At 32.2% G+C, this 23,114-nt stretch overlaps 9 protein-coding genes across 9 annotated transcripts, besides 1 other annotated feature; 4 read left to right on the top strand and 5 right to left on the bottom strand.

Annotated features, from left to right (window-relative positions):
- Positions 1 to 7: 7 nt before the first annotated feature.
- CMU_033880 (protein kinase domain-containing protein) lies at positions 8 to 2,047 on the bottom strand (the record flags this gene model as incomplete). Its single annotated transcript, XM_002141316.1, has 1 exon — positions 8 to 2,047. Exon 1 carries the CDS (start codon positions 2,018 to 2,020, stop codon positions 8 to 10), a length of 2,013 nt encoding a protein of 670 aa, XP_002141352.1. The 5' UTR covers positions 2,021 to 2,047.
- A 2,718-nt stretch (positions 2,048 to 4,765) lies between these two features.
- Positions 4,766 to 6,721, bottom strand: CMU_033870 (UDP-sugar pyrophospharylase, putative; the record flags this gene model as incomplete). The annotated part of the gene is made up of 1 exon (XM_002141315.1): positions 4,766 to 6,721. One exon carries the CDS (start codon positions 6,719 to 6,721, stop codon positions 4,766 to 4,768), a length of 1,956 nt encoding a protein of 651 aa, XP_002141351.1.
- Positions 4,907 to 4,936: a sequence feature (AT_rich).
- A 436-nt stretch (positions 6,722 to 7,157) lies between the features above and the next one.
- On the top strand, positions 7,158 to 7,757 carry CMU_033860 (transport protein particle component Bet3, putative; the record flags this gene model as incomplete). Its single annotated transcript, XM_002141314.1, has 1 exon — positions 7,158 to 7,757. The coding sequence occupies one exon, from the start codon at positions 7,158 to 7,160 to the stop codon at positions 7,755 to 7,757; it is 600 nt and encodes a 199-aa protein (XP_002141350.1).
- A 64-nt stretch (positions 7,758 to 7,821) lies between these two features.
- On the bottom strand, positions 7,822 to 9,705 carry CMU_033850 (glycosyl transferase; the record flags this gene model as incomplete). The annotated part of the gene is made up of 1 exon (XM_002141313.1): positions 7,822 to 9,705. The coding sequence occupies one exon, from the start codon at positions 9,703 to 9,705 to the stop codon at positions 7,822 to 7,824; it is 1,884 nt and encodes a 627-aa protein (XP_002141349.1).
- A 318-nt stretch (positions 9,706 to 10,023) lies between these two features.
- On the top strand, positions 10,024 to 14,148 carry CMU_033840 (uncharacterized protein; the record flags this gene model as incomplete). The annotated part of the gene is made up of 1 exon (XM_002141312.1): positions 10,024 to 14,148. The coding sequence occupies one exon, from the start codon at positions 10,024 to 10,026 to the stop codon at positions 14,146 to 14,148; it is 4,125 nt and encodes a 1,374-aa protein (XP_002141348.1).
- A 293-nt stretch (positions 14,149 to 14,441) lies between these two features.
- CMU_033830 (uncharacterized protein) lies at positions 14,442 to 15,343 on the top strand. Its single transcript, XM_002141311.1, has 5 exons — positions 14,442 to 14,515; positions 14,577 to 14,682; positions 14,734 to 14,837; positions 14,891 to 15,088; positions 15,146 to 15,343. Exons 1-5 carry the CDS (start codon positions 14,453 to 14,455, stop codon positions 15,242 to 15,244), a joined length of 570 nt encoding a protein of 189 aa, XP_002141347.1. The 5' UTR covers positions 14,442 to 14,452; the 3' UTR covers positions 15,245 to 15,343.
- On the bottom strand, positions 15,290 to 18,346 carry CMU_033820 (ARID/BRIGHT DNA binding domain-containing protein; the record flags this gene model as incomplete). The annotated part of the gene is made up of 1 exon (XM_002141310.1): positions 15,290 to 18,346. One exon carries the CDS (start codon positions 18,344 to 18,346, stop codon positions 15,290 to 15,292), a length of 3,057 nt encoding a protein of 1,018 aa, XP_002141346.1.
- A 440-nt stretch (positions 18,347 to 18,786) lies between these two features.
- Positions 18,787 to 22,686, top strand: CMU_033810 (uncharacterized protein; the record flags this gene model as incomplete). Its single annotated transcript, XM_002141309.1, has 1 exon — positions 18,787 to 22,686. The coding sequence occupies one exon, from the start codon at positions 18,787 to 18,789 to the stop codon at positions 22,684 to 22,686; it is 3,900 nt and encodes a 1,299-aa protein (XP_002141345.1).
- Positions 22,687 to 22,769: 83 nt separating this feature from the next.
- On the bottom strand, positions 22,770 to 23,102 carry CMU_033800 (uncharacterized protein; the record flags this gene model as incomplete). Its single annotated transcript, XM_002141308.1, has 1 exon — positions 22,770 to 23,102. One exon carries the CDS (start codon positions 23,100 to 23,102, stop codon positions 22,770 to 22,772), a length of 333 nt encoding a protein of 110 aa, XP_002141344.1.
- Positions 23,103 to 23,114: the final 12 nt, after the last annotated feature.

The following is a 23,114-nucleotide window of genomic DNA, read 5'->3' as shown; positions in this document are numbered from 1 at the left end:
TAAGCTGCTAGGGTGTCAGGTTAACTGCACCTGTAAGATTTGTCCTTGATGAACATCGCCTCATCATATTCACAGCATCGTCTGCATCTCCACCCAACAGGATTCTTGAGGGCATACGACGCATTACTTGACAGAATTCATCAAAGTCAATTGTACCATCTCTATTTAGGTCTCCCTCCATAAATTCTTCCAACTCTGTCGTTAAATCATCTTCACTTGTTTTTGTTCTATTATTCTGATAAATAACATTAAGTAGCTCGTTTTTACTTATATGTCCATCACCATCTATGTCAAATACTTTAAAGGCAGCTTTGCATGCACTTTCATGAGCAAGCTGGTATTCCTGTAAACAAATTGCAATAAAATCTGTATAAGGAATCATATCTGTGCTTTCAGGATCTATCTCATCCAAAAGTACATCAATTCCAATGGGTGGACGACATCCTGTTTTAGTTATACCATCTATGATTTCCTTCCTGCTTAAAAATCCATCATGACTCGTATCAAATTGAATAAAGGTATTATGTAAATCCAAAATGTCCTTTTCATCCAGATTCTGGGCAATTACTGTGAATGCTATTTTTTTTAAACGAGAAAGACCTTGAAATCTGCGGAAATTAGAAATCACATTATCTAATAATAAGTTCTTAGAAGTTAAACACAATTGCTTTTCAAACCACTCATGTTTGAGTGCCTGAGCAGCAGTAATTCTTTGTTTAGGTGATTTAGTCAGTAGCTGCTTTATTAATGATTCTGCCAAAGGTGAAACATTTATCCACTCACTTTCTGGAAAAGTGAAGTGGCCCTCTTTTATTTTTGCCATAACTTCGTAGTCTGATGGTGCACTAAATGGTGGGTAACCACAAAGTAACACATACATCATAACACCTGCTGACCACTCATCACACTCAGGCCCATAGTGTCCTTCTAAAACTTGTGGACTTACATAGTAGGGAGTACCAACTTTAGTTATCATTGCTTCTCCTGGTTTAAATCTAGCTGCTAATCCAAAATCAATGAGCTTTAATGGTGAGTTAGGTTTATTTGTTAAAAACAAAAAGTTTTCTGGTTTTAGATCACGATGGGCAACATGTAACTTGTGACAGTAGGCTACTGCACTTAATACATCTTTCATTATTCTTGCTGCATCACTCTCAGTAAACATCCTTTCATGAACAACTCGTTCAAATAGCTCCCCTCCTGTACACAATTCCATCACTAGATATATATCATTGTTATCTTCAAATGTTTCATACAATCTAATAATATTAGGATGGTCAAGTGATTTCATAATTTCTATTTCTTGTCTGAACCTATCAACATCCTCAACATAGAACTTTGGAATTTTCTTTGCAGCTCTTTTTGCACCTGTTTCTCTGTGAGTTACAATCTTAACTTCACCCCAAGTTCCACGTCCAATAGTATTTTCTAAGATATAATAGTCATTAATATCACCTTTAGTACTTAGAATAAAACGCGATTTGTCAAGTAATCCACGTAATTTCGACCCAGTTCGACTTAAAGATGATACTGAAGATAATCCAGAACCACCTCCATATGATGCTATTGTACTATACATCATAGTGTCACTTGAAAAATTCCCACTCAGCAAGTAATCTGTACTTCTGTATTCTACAGAAGTATATTCTTCAAATTTTACTGTATTGTTGAAAGTTGTACCCCAAATACACGCTACCACACACCTATACTCTGGATAATGATCATCAATATAGAGGAAACGGTTTCCAGAAAAAGGCTCCCACTTTACTTCACAATTCTTGTTATCATTCTTAATAAAGAATTTGTATTCTAGTACACAAGTTCCACGAATTCTTATATCCTCTTTTGTTCTCCAATATGGAAAAGAGAGCTTGTCAGTAACGAGTTTAACTGCTGCGTTTTCGCTCTCTAAATCAGGTACAACTCTCCATTGTCCCAATTGAGTGTGATTTCCAACAATGTAAATTGATTCACCTGGGTTAGTGATATTGCAGGAGCATTCCCATGATATGTATACCATGTTTTACATTTCCTATGTAAGAGTTCCTATGACTCACTATGGTAATAGTTTTTACTATACAAGAAAAAGCTAACACTACACCGCCTATTATTTTAAGCGGTGTAATTCCTAGACTGCATGTAAGCAGTAATAGTTCACTATAAAAGTTTCCTAAGAATTTTCTGTAAAATTTCTAGTGAATCGAAGATTAATTTTAAAGCAAACCTGTATAGTTAAGATTTCATATATATGTATAGTTGTGAACCTTGTATTCCAGATTATTGATCTTTTGCAATATATTATTGATCTTATAAAGCTGTATTATTATATTTAAAAGTGATATTAGATGACTTTTAAGCCTAAGTTTAAATTATTTAGCTAATATGTGAAATTTGTGTTAACTATATGAACTTTTAGTTCTATATAATATTTTTTAAAGTATACACGGAATATTCGTATATTCGGCACTCCACAGCTAAATCTCACTAATTATTTCAGAACTGGCTACCAATTCGAACAGCTAACATATTATTTTGAGCTATCCTAGAGTTAAGTATTTAATAGGCTTGAGAAAATTTGAAGTTCGTACTAACAATACCTCCAACAAACCACATGTATTACTATTTAAAAGCTAGATATAAACATTTGAAAACTAAGAGATCTTAAAAGAGTATTATCTAGAAAGCAATACTAATTTATGTACCAACTTAAACTTCTAAGAAAGATTATTGTATCAAGTATATATGATATTATATCTGCTATAAATCAGCAATAGTATATTGTTTACAAGTTTAGAACTATTCTTTTAAGAAGTAATTACTAATACCAGATTCACTTTATTCCTGACAAAAAAAAAATAGTTAAACTAAAATTTGTCTCTAACTGCAACTTTTGTACATTCAATTATTAGTTTCCAATAGATTTCTACTTTATCTAAAGATGGTTCCCTTGCAGATTATTTACGCTAATATAAATGTATAATTCTTTTATTTACCTATTCAAGTTAGTAATAGTATTGACGAATAGATAACATCAGAATAATGCAATTAGGTATACATCAAATACTATTTGTATCCTAGCCAATATAGCTTTCAAGTACTTTTAAAATTCCTTCATTCAAGCGAGAAAAAGTTATTTCAGTTGTAAACATTTATTAATAGCAAACAGGTAACAATTCTCTATAAAATGATTGTCCTAAAATCTTGATGAGAATAATCTACTGTATTAAAACTACTCTCTGTAGTTAAATATGTGAAAGAAAATTGATTATTTAATAATATACAAATGTAAGAGGATGAATTTAGGAAAAAATAAATCTACTGTACTAAGATATTTAAGGACTACATAAAAGTCATCTCGAATACTCATAAATTTGCTTATTACTATTTTGGATATATCAAATTAGTACACCCAGTATTAATATAGAAATATCTTAATAAAACCAAAATAGGACTATGGATAGACTTTATACTTGATTCAATAAAGATTTCTTCATAACCTATAGATTATTGAAATTACACAAGACAGAATTTAGTAAAATTGTAACTTTTAAAATGATCTACATAGCTCAGTTTCTTAAGCTCACTATGAAGTTATTCATAACGGACATTTGCAATAGTTTGGTATTACTCAAGCAGAGTTAGTACTCTATAGTACTCTTTAACTAGTGCCAGAAGCATATTCATAACTACAATTATTAAAGTTAATATTGTATTTGATATATTCTACCTCTTTAAAACAATGCTGAATGAATTAGAAGAATAAATAATGCTTTTTACTTTGCAAGATTATAGCTACAAAGTCTGGTCGGAATCTATATTATAGGTTTCTTTAAATAAGTGGAAGGAAATACTTAATATTCTTTTTATCTTTATGTCACTATTTATTGCAAACTGTATTAAAACAAATTTATGAAATATTACATTTTGTTTTTTTAAATAACATCTTGTAATTTTTACTTCACTATTATAAATTTAGAACTTTTCCAGTTCATAACCTTAGTTTTAATATAATTATTCTGTAAAAAGAAAAAATTGGCAAAGTACCTTATTTATAGCTAGCTGCTAAATTTATCAAAGTAAATATGCTATTCATGGTATTTAGATATTTTGTTTCTCATAAATGCTATACTCACACATAATCTAACATTACATTATCTACTCCAACAAAACAATAAATTCACTTGTAATTTATCTCTAAATCTAACTTTAATAGTAGAAGAAAAAAATTAGTTTATTATTGAATGAGCTAAAGATACAAATAACTAAGTCCAGATATCTTAATTAAGTGGTTGATAAATTATGTGTTCACATAGGTGAACAACTCTCTATAAAGAAGTCTTTTATTTAAAAGGTGTAAGTTGAACCAAGAAATTTAATAAAGTTAAGAAAGTGTGGAACGTAGTGACAGTAAATATATTTAGCTATAAAACTCAAATGGTGTATTTAACTGTACTTTAAAAAAACTTAAAGTATCCCAAAAGAAGTTTAACAGATATTATTAGGGTGTACTAAAACTATTAATATTTTCTTAATAAATCACGGTAATCTAATAAAAAAAAAAATATCAATACCAAACTAAATATTAATGTAGATCAAAAAATAATAGGTAATATAAATTAACAATAGAGTGCCATCAATACATCCAATAGATCTAATTTCATTATGTCAAATAACATCCCTTATTTGTAGATCTTAAAAAAATTATTTCCAAAAGTATCCATATCAAAACTAGATACTAGAGTGGATAAATAACGAGTAATAAACACTATGCATCATCAACATAGAGAGTACCAGTAGTACATTCAATAGATCTGATCTCATTATGTCGAAAGTCATAACCTCTTATTTGTATATCTTGAGAAGCTAATTTCAACTCTTCTTCAGAGAGAATGTAGCGCTCAGACCCTTTATTATTAACAATTAAATTTTTAATAATGATTTTGCAACCAGGTGCTGCTTTGATAGTCACAGATCCCGATATAAATACTTTGCCTTTAATAATTACATCTCCCTCAACAGATAAAAAAGACTTAGCAGAAATGAAAATTGGGCCACTCTTAATCCTTTCAGCTAATTCATAGTATGATATTGCAAATGATGGATGGAATATTATATTTGCACCATTTCTAACGGGCAAACCTACAATTATGTCATCTTTTAAATAACTTCTATTATCCAGTTCACCTGTTACAGGATCTCTACCACTTTCCTCAATACGACATGTTATCCCCTTTTCCTTAGCTACCAAGCGTAATAGCTGAGCATTAGCTGCATAGTAATCACCTTCACAGCTAGATGCAGTATCAAGTCCCAAGCCTGCTTTATATTTGTTTATGGCCTCTGCAAGACTATTTTTACATGCAGAAAATGTTAACCAACGTTCTAATTGAATGCATCCTACCTTCTCCTTCTCAAATAGTAATGGTAAATCTTGCATCATACACTCCAAACGAGTTGGAGATTTGAATGTGGTTTTTGTTGAATCCGTGTACTTTGGATTAACAAATTCAGGGACAATACCTCCAGTTCGTTTTAATGTACTTAAATAAGGTTTCAAGCGGATAAAAAGTACATTTGTATTTCCTGGAAAGGGAGAATACCCAGTATTTTTATCAGCTTTATCAGAACCAATATCACAACTTTTTAATAAAGCTCCTAGCACATTATATTCAGTGTTAATTGTCAAATGCTTGCCGTTTGAGTACCTAAGACGACAAATAGCACCAACTGGTTCACATGGAACACGTGGAACTGTCAAACTTATCATATCAAATGATTCTTTTTCAGTAACTCCCAAAGAGGCCAAGACACTATGAAATACAAGACTATTCGTGTCCTGAAAAAATACTAAGTATTCTTTCCCATCACTGGAGAGCTTTTCAAGTATCTGTGAATTTAATAGGAGAGTATGAATATCTCCGTGACCATGAGGTTTCGTAAGTACCTTAAAAGGATCGTTAGGGTCTAAGGCAATTGCAGCATCACTGTTACTCAATGCAGGTACCTTTAACTGTTTAACAATAAATATCTGGTCACTACTAAGACCAAAGTTATCATTTTCATATAAAAATTGTCTTGTCAAAGAATCAGTGTCATCAGACGTCATAATTATAAGTGGAATAGCAACCCTCCCACCTGTTGCCTTTAAAATCCTATCTTCATACGCTAAAATATAATCCACATACTCTTCAAAAAATGTTACTCCAGATATAAGACTAAGTTTAATTCCAATCTTAATACCTTTGTATGACAATCTTTCACCAAGTCCTCCAGCAACCAGTACAAATGCTGTTTTGGATAAGAGAGTAGCTCCTATCTTCTCATACTCAACAAACTCCTCTGAACCAGTTTTTAAGTTAATCACATCGGGTACCTCAGGATAACAACCTTGCTTGGAATCTTCTCCATTTTTGGAAGCTAGTAACAAAGTTCTTGCACGATCAATATAGCCAGTTAAGCCACCTGGAGTTGTTTTATCCAGCATTACAAGTTGCTGACTCAGTTTTGCAACTCCCTCAGAATCATTAGAACAGAGTTGAGATGTGATGTGGAACTGTTCAATAGAGTTCAGCAAATTCTTCATATATTCTAAGCTCGTGGAGGATTCGAGCTTACTTTGTATATTCAAAGAAACAGCAGTAACCATTTTAAATTCCACGAAAATAAATATGAATAAAATTGTACTAATAAACACTTTAAGTAATTTATATAATTGGGACATAGCGCAAACAAAAATAAAATAAATCGTGACCCACACGTTGTAAAGAGTTAAACTAAAGAACCTTATGGATAGCGGGAGCTGAGCCTTCTGTACATAATATATGTTTATTTGGAAGTTAGTTTCGTCGCGCTACTTTTTGGAAAATGTTACGGAGTACTGGGCTTCACTGCAAGGTAGAAGAAGTACTAAAGTGATTTTTATAGAGTACTCTAGTCAAGTATATACTTAGTTATAATTTCCCTCTTTTTTTACTTCTAGTAATTTTTAGATGTATATACTACTTTTCGCACGTTATAAATCCAATTCTGGGCAGTTTGATTTACTTTAAAACCCCTCTATTGTTTCTTATAGTAATAGAGTCTTTGGAGCTACTTAATGGCGGAAGTTTAAATCAATTGCGGTGCCTAAATGTCATTATTTTCACAAGTCTGAGAAAATGAGTAATCAGCAACAAACTGATAAAAAACGTAGCGAATATCTTAGACTAGGAGATCTTGCATTTCAAAAAGCTGAAAAGATTAACAGTGAGGTTTTCTCCTTGTTGTATGGCAGCTTAGTTGCACAACTTGTAAAGGATCTTGAGCATGCTGACATAATTAATGAGAGACTAGAAAAAATTGGATATAATATTGGAATACGTCTAGTTGATGAATTTTTGGCAAAATCTGGGATATCAAACTGTGAAACATTTAGAGATACTGCAGAAGTAGTGGCCTGTGTTGGGTTAAAAATGTTCCTGGGAATTACAGCTGAGACAAAAGAATGGAACAATCAGGAAACTTCATGTATACTCTCTTTAAGTGAAAACCCATTAATTGATTTTGTTGAGCTACCACCTTGCTACAATTCATGTCTATATTATAGCAATATAATTTGTGGTGTTATTAGAGGAGCCCTAGAACAGCTACAAATGCAAGTTACTTGCTACTTTAAAAAAGATGTTCTTAGAGGAGACAATAACACAGAGATATTTCTCGAACTAAAAGAAAGATTACATGAGGAGTTCATTGATGATGAGGCGGAATCCTCCGATTAATTAGATATTAAGCTAAATAGATGTATATTGCAACTATTATTTTACAAATACGAATTAGCTAGAATTAAGTAATACATTTGGTTAGTTTATCCAATACATTCTGAGTCCATTCTATATCAAAATCTTGAGGTCTTCCTTTAATGATACTCGTACGCATATCTTTTAGAACTTCAGATGTCTGAGTATCAGTTCTTGTATTCCCAAAATTCGACAAAACTGTAGCTAATTTATAACATAACTCATTAGAGCTACTAAAAAATAAGTCAAATTTATCATCTTGAAGCAATTCTTTCATAACTGGGAAATAGTAAGATAAAATGGGGATCCCTGCCCCGATCATATCCACAACTTTCATTGGTAAATCCAATCCACTTGAAGAATAATGCAAAGATATCCCCAAATCTGCACAGGCAAGTAATTTGGGATAATCATCAGCAGTAGTAAAAATAGTTCTTATTTTTATATGTTTAAAAATAGCCTTTCTAGCTCTTTCAAGCCAAGTTCTTTTGCATGGCCCCTTTCCAGTAATAATGACAAATAAATCGGGTATATTCTGGATATTAGGTAAACTTACAGATTTATTTAATATATTCGTAGTTAATTTGTCATACTCAATAAGAGAGTCTAATAATAAATCCAAATCCTCATCTGGAGTCCAACTAGTAGATGTAATTATTATTGCAGGTCTGCTCTTCTTTAGATTCACTTCTAACAAGCACTTTATATAATTCTCTTCCTTTATAAATTTAACTGAAAGATTTGTTATGGGACTACATTCAGTAATTTGTATATTATATTCATCTTTATTCTCAATAATTTGGTTAGTAAATTTCGGTTTGTTATTTAATTTCCAAACCTCAAAATCTGTTAAGGAGTACTTGTAAGAAAATTTTTCATTTACCATTGATTCTAGTTTAATTATATGTTCGTTATCGTCGATAGGCTTTAGATTTGAGTCTTTAGAGTATCTACAATCCGTAGAGTAAAGAAAAGACATACAAGGTGATTCCAACACAATATCCAAAACATCTGTAATTTCGTAACTCTCTCCAGAATAAGAAATAAATTCTGCAAAATATTTAAATAATAGTTCATGTCTCTTTGATACTGAATTTATTGGTTTAAATGAATTATTTGGACGGTCATAAAGAACACTTGCCTTAATTCCTCTCCGTGCCAAATCGTTCTTCATGGCTTTTGTTACACAAAAAGAAAGACTAGCTAATTTACCCAAGCTGAATTCCAGCGATTCATAAATTATACGCAAGATATATTGATAATAAGTTCTTAAAAAAGAAGTATGCATGTTTGAATTTTGATAAGGTTTTGTTTGTATGAGGAGGGTATAGCCATAATTATGCCAGTCGATAATAAGTGGAACACCACGTAAAAATGAAACAAACCATAACACTGGAATTGCAGGGATAGATGGTGGAACTTGAAGAATGATACCACTAAGATTTGGAACCTTAAATGCAAGTTTAAGTATACTAGCTGTCTGCTCAATAATTTTCAGAGTAAAAAATGCAAAAAGTGGAATACTATACTTATAGGAATTTATTTTTGAAGGTGACAACTCAACAATTGATATATTTGGGTCATTTGTTACCAGAGAACTGCATTTGCTTTCTCTATATCCCATAAGATATATGTGGTAATTCTTAAGTTGAAAGTTCTCCTGTATGTGATTCAGCTTCATAGGGATATTCAGATCCTCATTTACTTTACTTACTTTCTTACATAAATTTTTGGAGGCACAAATTGCATGGTTTTGCATCCTAGGACTGTGTCCAACATCCCCAATAACTACTATAATAATGCTACCTTCTTGTTTGTTACTACTCTTTTTAGTGGAGCTATACTTAATTAAAAGAGATATAATGATAATTGAGATTATTACCAAGAATAAAATTATAATAAGCTTTCCAAGGAGATAAATAACCGTCATATATTTGAATGTAAAATAATAGTCAATATATCATAAGTAGGCTTGACAAACTAAGTAGCAGCAAGTCATATATCTTAGCGCTAACAATTGAGAAGTTTTAGGATCTCGAAAAGGGAGTACCACCGCCCATAAACCGCTTACAAAAATGCTGATACATGCGCAACTTTTTCTTTTTTAAGCGAGGGCTGTAGTTCAGAAACATATAGTTTAAAAGACAAATATATCCTAAATATACAATTTATTTGTATGAAGATAGATTGCATACACTTAACTAAGGATATTTGAACTTGTAGACTATCGGTATATTTTCTTGTTATTATGCACCTAATCAGTTTCCATCAAGCCCAACACAATCAGAGAATCCGTAATATACTTAAGCACAGTGCTATACTTATATTTTTAGTAACATATTTATTTAAAAATGAGCATATTTTCGCAGAAGGACAGTATGTGAGGGTCCCCATAGAGTCGTGTCCAAATCACTTTATTCTGGAAAATGGTGTTTGTAGTCACTATATAGAAGCACAGAAAGTACCAAAATGTCCAATAGGATTTGTATCACAAGAAGATGAATGTTACACAGTTGAGCCTTTAATAAAGGAATGTTCTAGTGGATTTCTAATGCAAGACAAGCAGTGTGTAAAAGAAACGATTGTTGAAAAAAAAATTTTATGCCCAGAACATACATATTATGATTCCAAAACTCAAAAATGCATTTATAAAGAAGTATTTGAAGCTTCATGTCCCCAAAGAAGTTTTGAATTTAAAGGAAAATGTGTAATTTCAAAAGATCCCATAAAAATTTGTCCTGACAACTCAGTTTTTGACATCAAAACCTCAATGTGTCTAACAAGGATTACCACACCACCATTATATAACTGTCCTAATTCCTATATTTACAACTCAGAAACTCATGAATGTATTAGACAAGTTGAAGCACAAAAGGTTTGTCCTGATCAATATCAAGAAATAGATCATTTGTACTGTGGTATCTGGTTAAAACCCAAGTATACTTGTCCTATTAATGAAGATTATGAATTCCATGAAGAAGAAATGCATTGTAAAATTACAAAGTATCAAAATTCAACTCTCATTTGCCCTATTGGAACTTATTTCGATGGCTATAACTGTATCTCTGAAAAACAAGTACATGAGAGAGTCTGTCCTCCAGACTATACTGAAGGAGATAATTACTGCATTTCTAGCTCAGATGCAATTCTAAATTGCCCCGAAGGATTCAACATATCGATACATAATGGTGTAAAAGTATGTTCTCAAATATTTACAGTTGATCCTGATTACTTTTGTCCAGTAGTAGATAGTGTATTTGATTATGCCTCTGGTATGTGTAAAAAAGAAACAATACTACCAAAAATATGTCCTGGAGATTCGCAACTCACCAGTAATATGACTTGTACTAGAAAAATTAAGCAATTATGGAACTGTCCACCAGGAACAGAATATGACTCTTACTCACATATGTGCATTGAAAATATACACTCTGCTCCGATATTTATTTGTCCAAAAGGAACGATTTTGGATGAATCTGAATCTTTGTGTATTGGATATAGTCAGAATATCCTTGTATGCCCACCAGGATATGATGAATTAGAGGGGAATATATGTGCCCACTTAGTAGCAGCACAGCGTTCATGCCCAGAAGGTTTAAATTTTACAAATAATTATTGTGAAGAAACAATTATTAATAAAGCTGATCTTATTTGCCCTGATGGAGGAAAATTAAAAGACTCAGTCTGTATTTATTCTAATATTCAGGAACCTGAAAAGTGTCCACCAGGTTCATTTGACTCTGGAAACAATTGCTTAATATCTGAACCTCCAATAAGATATTGTATAGAAGGATATGAAGTGGACCCAAGAACAGAGAAATGCAAGATTTCTAGCAAAAGACCAGCAGATACATTTTGTGAGCAACCAGCATTTATGAATATGAACGGTAATTGTGTTTGGACAGAAATCTCACCTAGAGTGTGTCCTCCTGAGTATGTAGAGGATCACAAAAATCCTCACTTTTGCAAAAAAGAAATAAGTGCAACTTTAGAGTGTCCAGAAGGATATCAACTTATTAGTAAAAAGTGTATCCGTGAAATTTTGTCTGATAAAGTACTTGCCTGTCCCGATGGTTATCAAATTAGTGAGGCGGATGAACAGTGCCACAAAATTGGTAAAAATGATCCAATATGTCCTACAGGCTTTCTGGATAGTGGAGATGAGTGTTTTCGTACTCTGAAACCTAAATCTCAGTGTAAAAGTAGTTTAGCAAGAGAACAAAAAAATGGAGATTGCATCAAAATAGATGTGTCAGAACCATCCTTAAAGTGTCCAGTTGGAACAACTATCAGAAATTCCGAATGTATACTTATAAAACAACTTCCTTTGCAGTATACTTGTCCTATTGGTAAGAGAGCAGGAGATTCTTGTTTTGAAGAAGTTATTCTTGATGCACAGTACAGCTGTCCAAATGGATCAGAGTTAAATGCTGCTAAGCGCTGCCAAAAACTAGTGGAATATGATTGTTCTGAGGTTAGCGTAGTAAATGGTTTATGTCATGGAAATCTTAATCTTCAGCATGGAATACTTTCATATGATAAAGTACATACAAGTTCAACGTGTTCGCAAGTTGTCCGCACTCCGAAAACTTGTATTAGAACAGAGGCATTTCAACCACAAATATCATGTCCAGAAGGAAGTATTACGATGGGTAAACATTGTATCAAGAAAAAATACTATCCAATGCAGAAAGAGTGCTCAGATCCATCAAGAAAAATTGATGAATGTTACTCTGAGGAGATTTTGCAGAAAGTACCAACATGTCCAGATGGGTCGAGCACCACTAGTGATGGGAAGTGTGCACTTGTACATAGAGAACCACCATCATTAGCATGTCTGGAAGAGTACCAAATGGATGGCGGAATTTGTATCCAAAAAGTACCGAAACTATGTCCGGAAAATGGATGTTACGTACATGATATTATCCAGCCTATACAAGAATGTCCAATAGGCTATGAAGATATTGATGGGTCTTGTATATTTAGAAGTAGCATCGAACCTATTTTCCATTGCAAATTTGGTGTATTAACTAATCCTACTAGGGGGATATGTCATGACAAAATCCCCAAGGGATGTATTGGTAATTGTGAGGTAGTTCATCATGATTTTCCAAAATTCAAATGTAACAAAGATGAGATATTAGACTCAAATACAAAGGAATGCATCCTTAATCAGTATGAACCTCATAAGTTGAAATGTAACGGACCATTTAAACTAGTTGGTGATCAGTGTATCCACTACACCTCAAAAGTGTGTTCATCAGAAAATTGTTCAGTCTCAACAGTAATTCCAGCTAGATATAGATGTACTAACGGAAATCTTCTTCCTAATGGAATATGTGAAACATATAAAGTAACACCACATCAATTAACTTGTCCAGAAAATTATGATCTTCATGGGGACAATTGCATGCAATTAACAAAGAAAATTTGTTTAAACAATGAATGCGAAAAAAAGATTGTTTATTCTCCAAAAATTGAATGTCCACCTTATTATGAGCTAAAGTCTGGGAAGTGTATAAGAAAAGTATCTCACTTACCTCAAACTACCTGTCCTGAAGGAAGTACTGCTTATAAGTCACACTGTATTATAAATGTAGAGGCAGAATGTCCCGCAAAAGGATGCATTTTAGTTGATCTCTTTGAGCCAGAGTCGAAGTGTCCAAATGGATTTTTGAAAAAAACTGAATCTCTAAATATAACTTGTTACAAAAATCTTTACAATTTAGGACTTCTTTCTTGCCCAAAAGGCTCAACTTTATCTGGGAATCGATGTACCATATATAAAGAAAAAGCTTGTCCAGAAGATAATTGCTCTAGAATTTCCCAGTATCCTCCTGAATATGTTTGTCCACCAGGTAGTGAACTAGTTAATACTTTTTGCAAGAGTAGTCATATAGTTCTACCAGAGTTGCACTGCCCAAATGAATATATATTAGTCGGTGATCAATGTATGAAAAAAGTGGAAAAGATCTGCCCACCAAGTGGCTGTTATCATCAAACAGTCATTGATGCTGAAATTACATGCCCATCAGGATACAATTTCTTAGATAATACATGTGTTCGCAATAAATTTACAACCCCCACAAATAAGTGCTCAGAGGGAACAAATTATATCGATGGAAAATGTCTTGTGTTCTATCCAAAGGAGTGCCCTGAAGGTTACTGTGAAAAAGTGATTGAAATAGATCCAAGTAAAAGTTGCCCAACAGGATTCGTTGACTTAGGGAATACCTGCCAAAAAATAGACTATGCTGCTCACAAACACTTATGTCCTAAAGGTACACAACATCGAAAGAACCATTGCTTAAGATATATAAAGCCTAAATATACCTGCCCAAATGTAAGTTTCTTAAAATTTACTATAATCTAGAAATTTTCTAATTGTTCATATTATTTATATTAGGGATTTGTTGAAGAAAACGAAAAATGTTTGAAGGTCGTAAAAACTGACGTTATGGTCTCTTTTGAGACTCATTGCGTTGGTTACAACTGTAGTAGCTATAATAATAATCGTACTAAGGTTCACAAAAAAAGTCACTAATTCTTTGGAAAATCTACCAGGAAGACGCTGCAAGACTTTTCACCAATATAAATTGCATGCACATATTTCCGTGGGAACCTTGGCGCAATAGATTAGCTAAGAAATAGTTTCATCACTAATATTCTTTTTAATAATGGAAAACAGAATTGAAGTTAGAAAAGCTGCATTAGAAAAAATATCAGAACGCCTGTTACAGGTATGTTCAATTTTATTACCGAATTAAAAGAGACTTTTATGTCCGTTGCGAAAAAAATTAGGAATTTGATGAATCTGAACCTGAAAATATTCCTTATTTCATAGTTGATTTTCTATGTAAAAACTATGGAGATTACCTCTGTGGTTTCGCTAAGATTTGGAATGGAGGTAATTTACTTGCTCATATTTTTTTTCGAATTAAATATTACCTTTTTTCAGAATTTGACTTTGAACAAGAAAGACTTGCAGTGATAGATTTCTTCAGATCACAATTAATTAATATGCAGGTTACTGCTGATTTCATTTCTGCTGGATATGATACGGTATGTATTTATTGCTTATTTTCCTATATTACAGAAATTTATCTTCTTATTAGCTTGAGTCATTATGTACAGTAACCCCAGATGATTTAGCAAACATTGAGAAGTTTTCTGAGTCTTCGTGGTTACCTGGTCACAAAATCAGACTTCAACAAATTTTTTCAGATATTGTTTCAAGGGTACAGCAGTGGCGAGATGAAAGAGAACGTGCACTTCAGAAACCATGTCAGCATCAGTGTACAACTCGAATGGTGGTAAGTGAGATAAATAGTAATAATCACGATTGCATTTATTTAATGGAGTTATCTTAGAACATGTCAGGCACTACACCCAAATTACCTGTGCTAACAGGAAACCCAAGCACATCATATTGTATGAGTTCTCTATCCCAGAGTATACCACGCTATTGAGTGTTCTCACTTGAAAATCTATTTAAATAACTCATAATTACATCCCTATATTTGCTGATGAGGATATTTACTTTGAGCTATATTAACTTTGCTTGTACTAAGTGATATATGAAAATTAACTCCACTTGAAATACACAGTTCTTCAATAATTGACCACATTGCATCTTTCATTTTCGACGGTAGCCATGCTATCTCAATAAAAATATCAATGAAAGGAAAAAGAATATCTACAACTAACTCTTTTGAAGTTTTATATCTTATATTTGAGTCCTCACTTTCCTTTTTTGGGGGGATTGATAGAAGAACTGAAGAAATATGAATTAAAAAATGACAAGCCATGAGACATTCCAGTGGAAGTTCACAGCTGATCAAGTTTGATTCACTCACTCTTTCAGGTGAGTGAGATACATCAAAACAACTTCTAAATGTAAAGTTTGATGCCATATTTGAGTATAATTTCGACTCTTTTGCCAACTCTACCCTATTTTTTGAAATATCACTGTTAATATCGTCTTGTTCAAAGATATTTTCTAGAGAGTTTATTAAACTATTGGATGAATTAGATAAAGTTGTTTTTCCATATAGGGAAAACATTTTATTTTTTAGCAAGTAAATGATTGGTCCAACTACTTGTCTACCCCATAAAACCACAATTTTATTGTGTATAAAGTTATCCACATTGTCAGATAGTGTTGCTAGATCTTCTTTATTTTGTTTCACATCTACTTCTGATACCAAGAGAGATTCTGTAAATTTGGTATGATGTCTTAAGTGATTATGTTGCAAAGTACCTGCTGGGGCAAATATTTTATCAAATGACAAATTTTCAGCAAGTATTGTCACCAAAGCAAGTGCATTTTGGAATACCTCAGTTACAAAAATGAAATCAGATGAACTTAAATGTTTTTTATTTTGTAGTTCCGGTTCATCATTATAATTTGAAATGCAAATCGAAGCGAGTCTTAAAAGTGTCTGATAAAAAATTCTCAAAGTTTGAGATTTTATTTGTGAAATATGGATTGAGTAGTCTGAAGATATGAATAAAACAAATGTACAACCAAATTCCATGATTTTCGCTAAATATCTATATCCAGAATCGCAACATATAAGGCATGGTAAAATATATTTCCCATTATATAGTTTATCAAGCTTTCTGTTAGGAATAAAGAAGTATTCGCTTTTACAGCACTGATCAAACAAAGCATGAATACACGAGTTACTTAATGCTAAAAATTCATCAAAAATAATCTCTCCTACTAGGTAGGGAATACATCTCTTAAAGGTTTCAGTTATTGAATACAATGTTATCCAAATAGGTTTTAATTCTTGTTTTAATGACTCAATATAAGCATATTGAATTGGAAATGTAGGAGATTTATAACTAGGTAATCTAGTTTGATCTTTTGCAAAACCCTGTGTCTTCTCTATTTTTTTTTCTCTCATAGTTTTCATACTTGCAAAATTTAATACATCGAAGTTATCAGCACTTCCAAAAGTATCTTGACTCTTATTTCCATCATTCAATATTGTCAAATTGTCTTCAGATACAAGAAAGTCGCTTGATCCGGGTTTAACCTCTAAAAAAATCTTTTTATATCTATCTTCAGATATTTCTGGAGCTATTCTACAACGAACATAATCAGAGGTGCTCTCTTCATGGTAACATTTTTCATAAGCAATAACTATAGATGAACAAGTACGGAATGCTGTAATAAGTGAAACTGTAAGAGACTTCAAAATCCTTGTACTCACTAAATTTTCAGATGCTAATTTTTGGTTGTGGTCGTTATGGATATCTCCACTTTTAGTTCCAAGAGATGCATAAAAATCCTTAGGTATGCAGAATCCATTTTTTAGATATGATTTCTTATATATATATAATGAACCTATACTTTCATAAGAAGTATTTGTTTTACCTATTGAAAAGTAGTCTAAATCATCAATAATCTCTTCATCTCCTACATTTATATCCTCATCTCTATCATCATTTTCATCATAATACCCATCTCTTGTTATTAGCTTGAAAAGGTTATTACTAATATGCTTCCTACCAGTTATCAGCTCCAGATTTTCTACATTACTAAGTGATTCATTAACTATATTTGTCAAAGCTGCTAGTACATGTTTATGAAAGGCTGGAATGAATAACAGGCATACCCTATTCTCCATTCTTTCTTTTCTTTCCATCTTCTTCCATGCATGACTATATCTCATCTTTAAGTCTCGCTTGCGTTTTTTCGTACATTTATCAAATTTATACATTACTGAATCTAAAGAAAAAGTGCAATTTGTAATCATCTCTGCAAGTTCTAAAGGAAGAGATGGAAAACTTCTAAAACTCAAATAATTGCAACTAGCTAGTAATTGGAGACTATTCAAGCTATATAACACATTATTTATTTTGAAATTAGGATTTTTGAGTTCTAAAATTAACTTCCATGGATCAGTTTCTATTGGTAAGTAGTTTGAGCGCATATTCAATATTCTACACTCTGCTTCAACTTCAGACCTGGCATCCAAGTAGTTTTTGTGTTGTTCAGAGTTATTTCCAATATAATATACAACATTAGGTTGTATAACTTTCATATCTATTAAATTATCTTCATTTGTAATTGCATAATTCTGGGGAGTTGGATAACTCATCTTTGTACTTTGTTTATCATTCGATGCTGAAGCAGCAGCAGATCTAGTTAGAGGTATATTATTAGATAAAGAATGGGAAGCATTCAATCCCAAGTTAGTAGTAATATATGATTGGTTAGGTACCAATGAGGGATTTGTTGAGGCAAAATCCACAGCCATTGTTACCTTAATACTCTCATCAAGGACCTTTTCATATTCACGTAACCAGTTAATATAAAATGATTTTATACCTAAACCTATTTTGTGATGTTCACCATCAGGAATAGGTATACCCATAGGCTTAGCAAAAACGAACCATCTTGAATTTTTGTTCACACGGGAGAAGCCACCACGCGAAATAATAAGAAGAAACATCTTGTATATATCTAAGGTTATACCAGCTACTTTTGGTGGCCTAAAAGCACGTCCCTGACTTTCATGAAATGCACGGAGGCCTTCAATAAAGGTTATTCTATCCATCTTTTCAAAAGCATTAAAGATATGGTTAGTTCTTTATTAGTAGAAATGGAGTACAGAAAGCCAAATTAGCGCCACACATCTTTTAAGAGAGTTTTTTTTCTGTAATTAATCTTAAAAGTATCAGATATCTTTATGAGTATAATAAAGGTATCTGTTCTTTTATAAATTAGAAAAGATTCTGTAGTAGCTACTTCAATTTTAGTCCAAAATTTTCCACTTACTGGCCACTACTCAGTTAGCCAGTAAGTTGTAGACTTTCTAAGCTATTAATAGTTGATCTAAGCTCTTGGTGCATTTTATAATGGAGATTACTTAGTACATATTAAAACATTAGCAGAACTATAATAAAGTTGAATTTAAATTGCAACATTGTTAGCAATATGAGCGCCACTTCTTGGTTCTGCATTATATTTGATTGACTAAATAGATATTTTTAAGTAATGGACGACCTAGAGAAAGCGATTTTAGCCATCAGTTCTCCATTAACTTCATCTTCTGATAAGCTGAAAGCGTTAGAGATATGTAATTCCGCTATTCTTTCCAATAATGGCTGGCAGATTTGCCTTCAGTATTTCATTTTGAAAGAACAGGTAGATGTAAGATTTTGGTGTCTTGGAAGTCTTGTAAAAATAGTGGAAGCGAATAAAATAAACACCTCTCTAGAAAGAGGTTTTAATATTGGTGAAGAAGAGCGCACTTCCCTACGTGACTCCATTATTCAATATCTTAAGGAAGGGATGAGTAAAAGAGATGAACCAAAATACATTCGTACAAGATTAGCCGAGCTATATGTTAACCTCATGTATATTGACTATCCAGGGAAATGGCCGTCGGCAGTGTATGATTTTGCTTCACTAGTTACTTTAAGGGAATGGATGCCTGACATGTTTATTCGAATTCTTAATGCTTTCGATAAAATCATTGTCAATGGCGATAATATACAGAACTCTTCAGATTTAGATATAAGAAGAAATATTAAAGATAAAATGCGTGAGAATGGTGATATAACTTTGATATTTAATACATGGGGCTTAGTTATAACAAAGTTTGATAGTTTGACTACATCCTATATTGGCGTAGATATACTATCACGATCTCTAACTGTAATGCAGTCATTTATTAATTGGATTGACATTTCTTATGCAATTAATAAAGATGTGTTAAATATAATATTTCACCTGTTAGACCCTGAGAAATCTCCAGTAGTTGCTGAAGCACTGGATTTTATTGCTTCGATTTTTATGAAAGGTATGATACCTAACATAAAGATTAAGCTATTCTTAGATATGCATATTGTAGAGCTGATTCAGAGTCATATGCCTCTTGATATATCAAATATCACAACCCAAAGGTTCTCTTCTAGTGTAGCACCAAAGTGGGGTCTAATTCAGAACTATGATATAATTACTGCAATTGAAAGAGACCCTTGCAAGAATTCTTATAAAAGTTTTTGCTCATTCCTACTTAGCCTACGGGCCCGCTGCATTTTGAGACTGTTAAATGAACTATTTCAATCAACCAAAGCTTTGGCAAAAGAGCTGAAAACAAATAATTTGCCAAATCGTGCAGATTACTTGGAAACTTTTTCTCAAGCTCTAAGCATTTTTGAGTTACTGATACCGATTTTAAGTGAAATTTTGGCTATTGATGATCTTAACTTTTTTGATGTTAAATCTGATGCATGCCGCCTTCTTAATTCATTTTTTTCAAGCCTAAAATCAGATATATATATTAATGGACTTTCAGTAAAATGGTATAGTCAAGTATTTCTTCGTCCTTTTTTATACAAGTTGTTATTTAATGTGTTAAAGGTATCTGAGAGATCTGAACAGTTCTATTATTACAGAAATGACAGTTATGAGATATCATCCGAATTGGAAGAAGATACTTCTAGCAACATTTTGAATACCCCAAAACTCTCCGATGTAGGAATGCTTTTTTCTTCTATTCTTGAACTAGACTCAGGATTGGTCTCCAATTTTATGGAAGTGATTATTGAACAAATTTTGAGTGGAATACAATCACTTAGTTTTTCTCAAGTTGATTCTGTTCTATTTTTACTATCAAAATTTGGGTTTGCAATATTAACTGAGAGGAAACGCTATTCAAGAGTTCGTAATGTTCTGAACAGCCAAAAATATGCTGAATTAAATACAACTTTAGTTAACCGTTACACAAAGTTTGTAAGTGAGATTCTGAATTACCCTCCTATAATTGGCTTTTCCTGCAACTGCAAAGATCCTGGTCAGAATGGTCTACATCCTGAAATATTTTTTCGTCGTTCTTTATCTAGTATATTTCGGTACTTTTATGAAATATTAGATCTACCTATCAACACTTTTTCTTTAACAAACCACCAAATTAATCGAGATATTGGGAAAATAATAGACATTTTTCTTAGTGAATATGGATTTTTGAATCGTCATCCTACTATTTCACTTGATGCATCGAAAGATATACTGCAGATTACTCGCTTGTATAGTGGTTTACCAACTGAACTTTACACTAAATATATTGATGCACTACAGTCGCATAAAGTTTTAAGAGGAATTTTTTCTCTTGTAGATAATCTAGATAAGTCTAACCCTCAAGTTCAAACAGCTGATAGTCATCTTCATTCAAAATCTTTAACAATATTATGCGAAGCGTTAGGAAATTTATTATATAATAGCTTTAAAGTCCAAAATTCCAATGTAGATAAACAACACATTACTGAGAAATACGAAGATATGATCAAGTCTTTATTAGCATGTGCTATGAGATTGCTAGAATATACTCCACCTGCAGGACCACTTATTAAACAGTATTTGATTAACTGGCAATACTCAATGGAGATAATCTATATGATAGTGTGTATAGCTGATGGAATGGCTGAATTTACTCCATATTTAAAACATATGTGGAGTGCTACTTTAAATATCATAATACTACTACTAAGTAAACCTCATATTGGATTCATAAATAACAGGTGGCAGTTACCAGTTTTAGCACCAGTTCATCGTCTTGCTCGTAGTATTAGTACTGAAATATTCAAGCATCTTGGCTCACTATGTGAAGCATATTTAAAACCTTTCTTAGACTTAAAAATTCACCCAAAAGAGTTAGAAAACTGTGACAATTTTGGTTCTCAGTTATTAAGTGCATGTGAAGAAATTTCACAACTATTGTGTCATATAATTTTAATGAATAACAACTGTGAAAAACTATCAGATTTCCTTTCTAGTTATTTTCCAATGATATTTTCATCAATGTTGCAACTTTGGTATAAATGTTGGCCAATAGAACTTAAAAATTCAAATCTTTTGTTCCCAATATCTTTGTATCAAGAGCTGATTTTCTCGGAGAATTACCACCACTATCGTTATGGAATTCAAATGGCAATTTTAAAAATAATCTGTGCTATATCAAGGAATAACTCTAGTATTAGTGTACTATTTTTTCTTCTATTAGATACTTCATCATTCAAAAATACAAGAAATATACTTGAAAATATTATTTTAGATCCAATAAATGTAACATTTCCACAAAGTATGAGAACTTATTCGAATATTCCACAAGAAATCTTTGCATATAGAAGATTATTGTTTGAAATTGAGAATCCATTACTTATTTTTATTGTGATATCGCTATTACCGACACTTGGAACGCCTGCTCAGTGGGTTATTCCAATATATACTGATTCGCAGAGTAAAGAATACACGCTGACAACTTATTTTAATGACTGCCAAAGGACTACTTTTGAAATATTGACTCGTATATATACTGTTTTCTTAGAAAAATATAATTCACTAAATTTGAGGGTAGAATTAAGAAATCTTTTAACTAAAAAACTGGAAATATTGATGATATTTATTTGGTTTTCAATATTAGATACTGATATAGATGATATAAACATGCTGGAATCACAATTAAAATTACTAAGTCTTTTAGTAAGAGGCTTAGATACACAGTGCATACTAAACAGGGAGTCTATAAGAAACAATTTAAACAATATTAGAACTGAGAATACAAATGAGGTAACAGAATTTATTTCTTCTGAGGCTATCTCTGAAATAAGAAGATTGGTTATTTTAGGTACAAATATTGCTCTGTCACCTACTGGCAGATCGAACTTAAATGATTTACCTTCCGAAGTAACCTCATTCATAAAGCGATGTGTGACTATATTTCGGGGATATCACTATTATACAACAGTAATATCTTCCCCAATATCAGGATTTATTAATGAAGCCTTATTTTTCTTGAGCAATGCAACTAATAAGGATACGGTTTCTGTTGAAACTTTGAAGTCCTTTGTTGAAAGATTTCAATGTTATGTCAAACAGGTGTTATCTATCTAGTTCTTTTTTCTCTCTAATCCCCTAAATATACAAATTGATAAATATAGATTAGAATAACTTAAATAAATAAGATATAATGAGACTTAAACATCTATTGTATGCTCTAAATTAATGTAAACATCTACATCAATTGAAGGAGGAGATACTCCAAGGTGATCACATAATGACATTGGATCTATCATTTGTGTGCCATTGTAAAAAATCCTAATATTCTTAGCAGTTATACCTTTTCTTTGACCTATTAGTAGCTTGACATATCCAACTTCAGTTGAAGATTTAACAGACAACTCCTCAACTTCACTTTGATACTGAGGGAAGTTTAACTTGAGTGTAAGATTGGCACCATGCATTACCTCTTCTTCCTCTCTCTGTAACTTTTCATTGTTAGGTGGCAGTTTCAATCCTGCATCACACATCTTTTGCACTCG

Source organism: Cryptosporidium muris, genomic scaffold (genome assembly GCF_000006515.1).
Source record: "Cryptosporidium muris RN66 scf_1106632373451 genomic scaffold, whole genome shotgun sequence".
Lineage (NCBI taxonomy): Eukaryota > Apicomplexa > Conoidasida > Eucoccidiorida > Cryptosporidiidae > Cryptosporidium > Cryptosporidium muris.
This window is presented reverse-complemented; position numbering and strand designations above follow the sequence as displayed.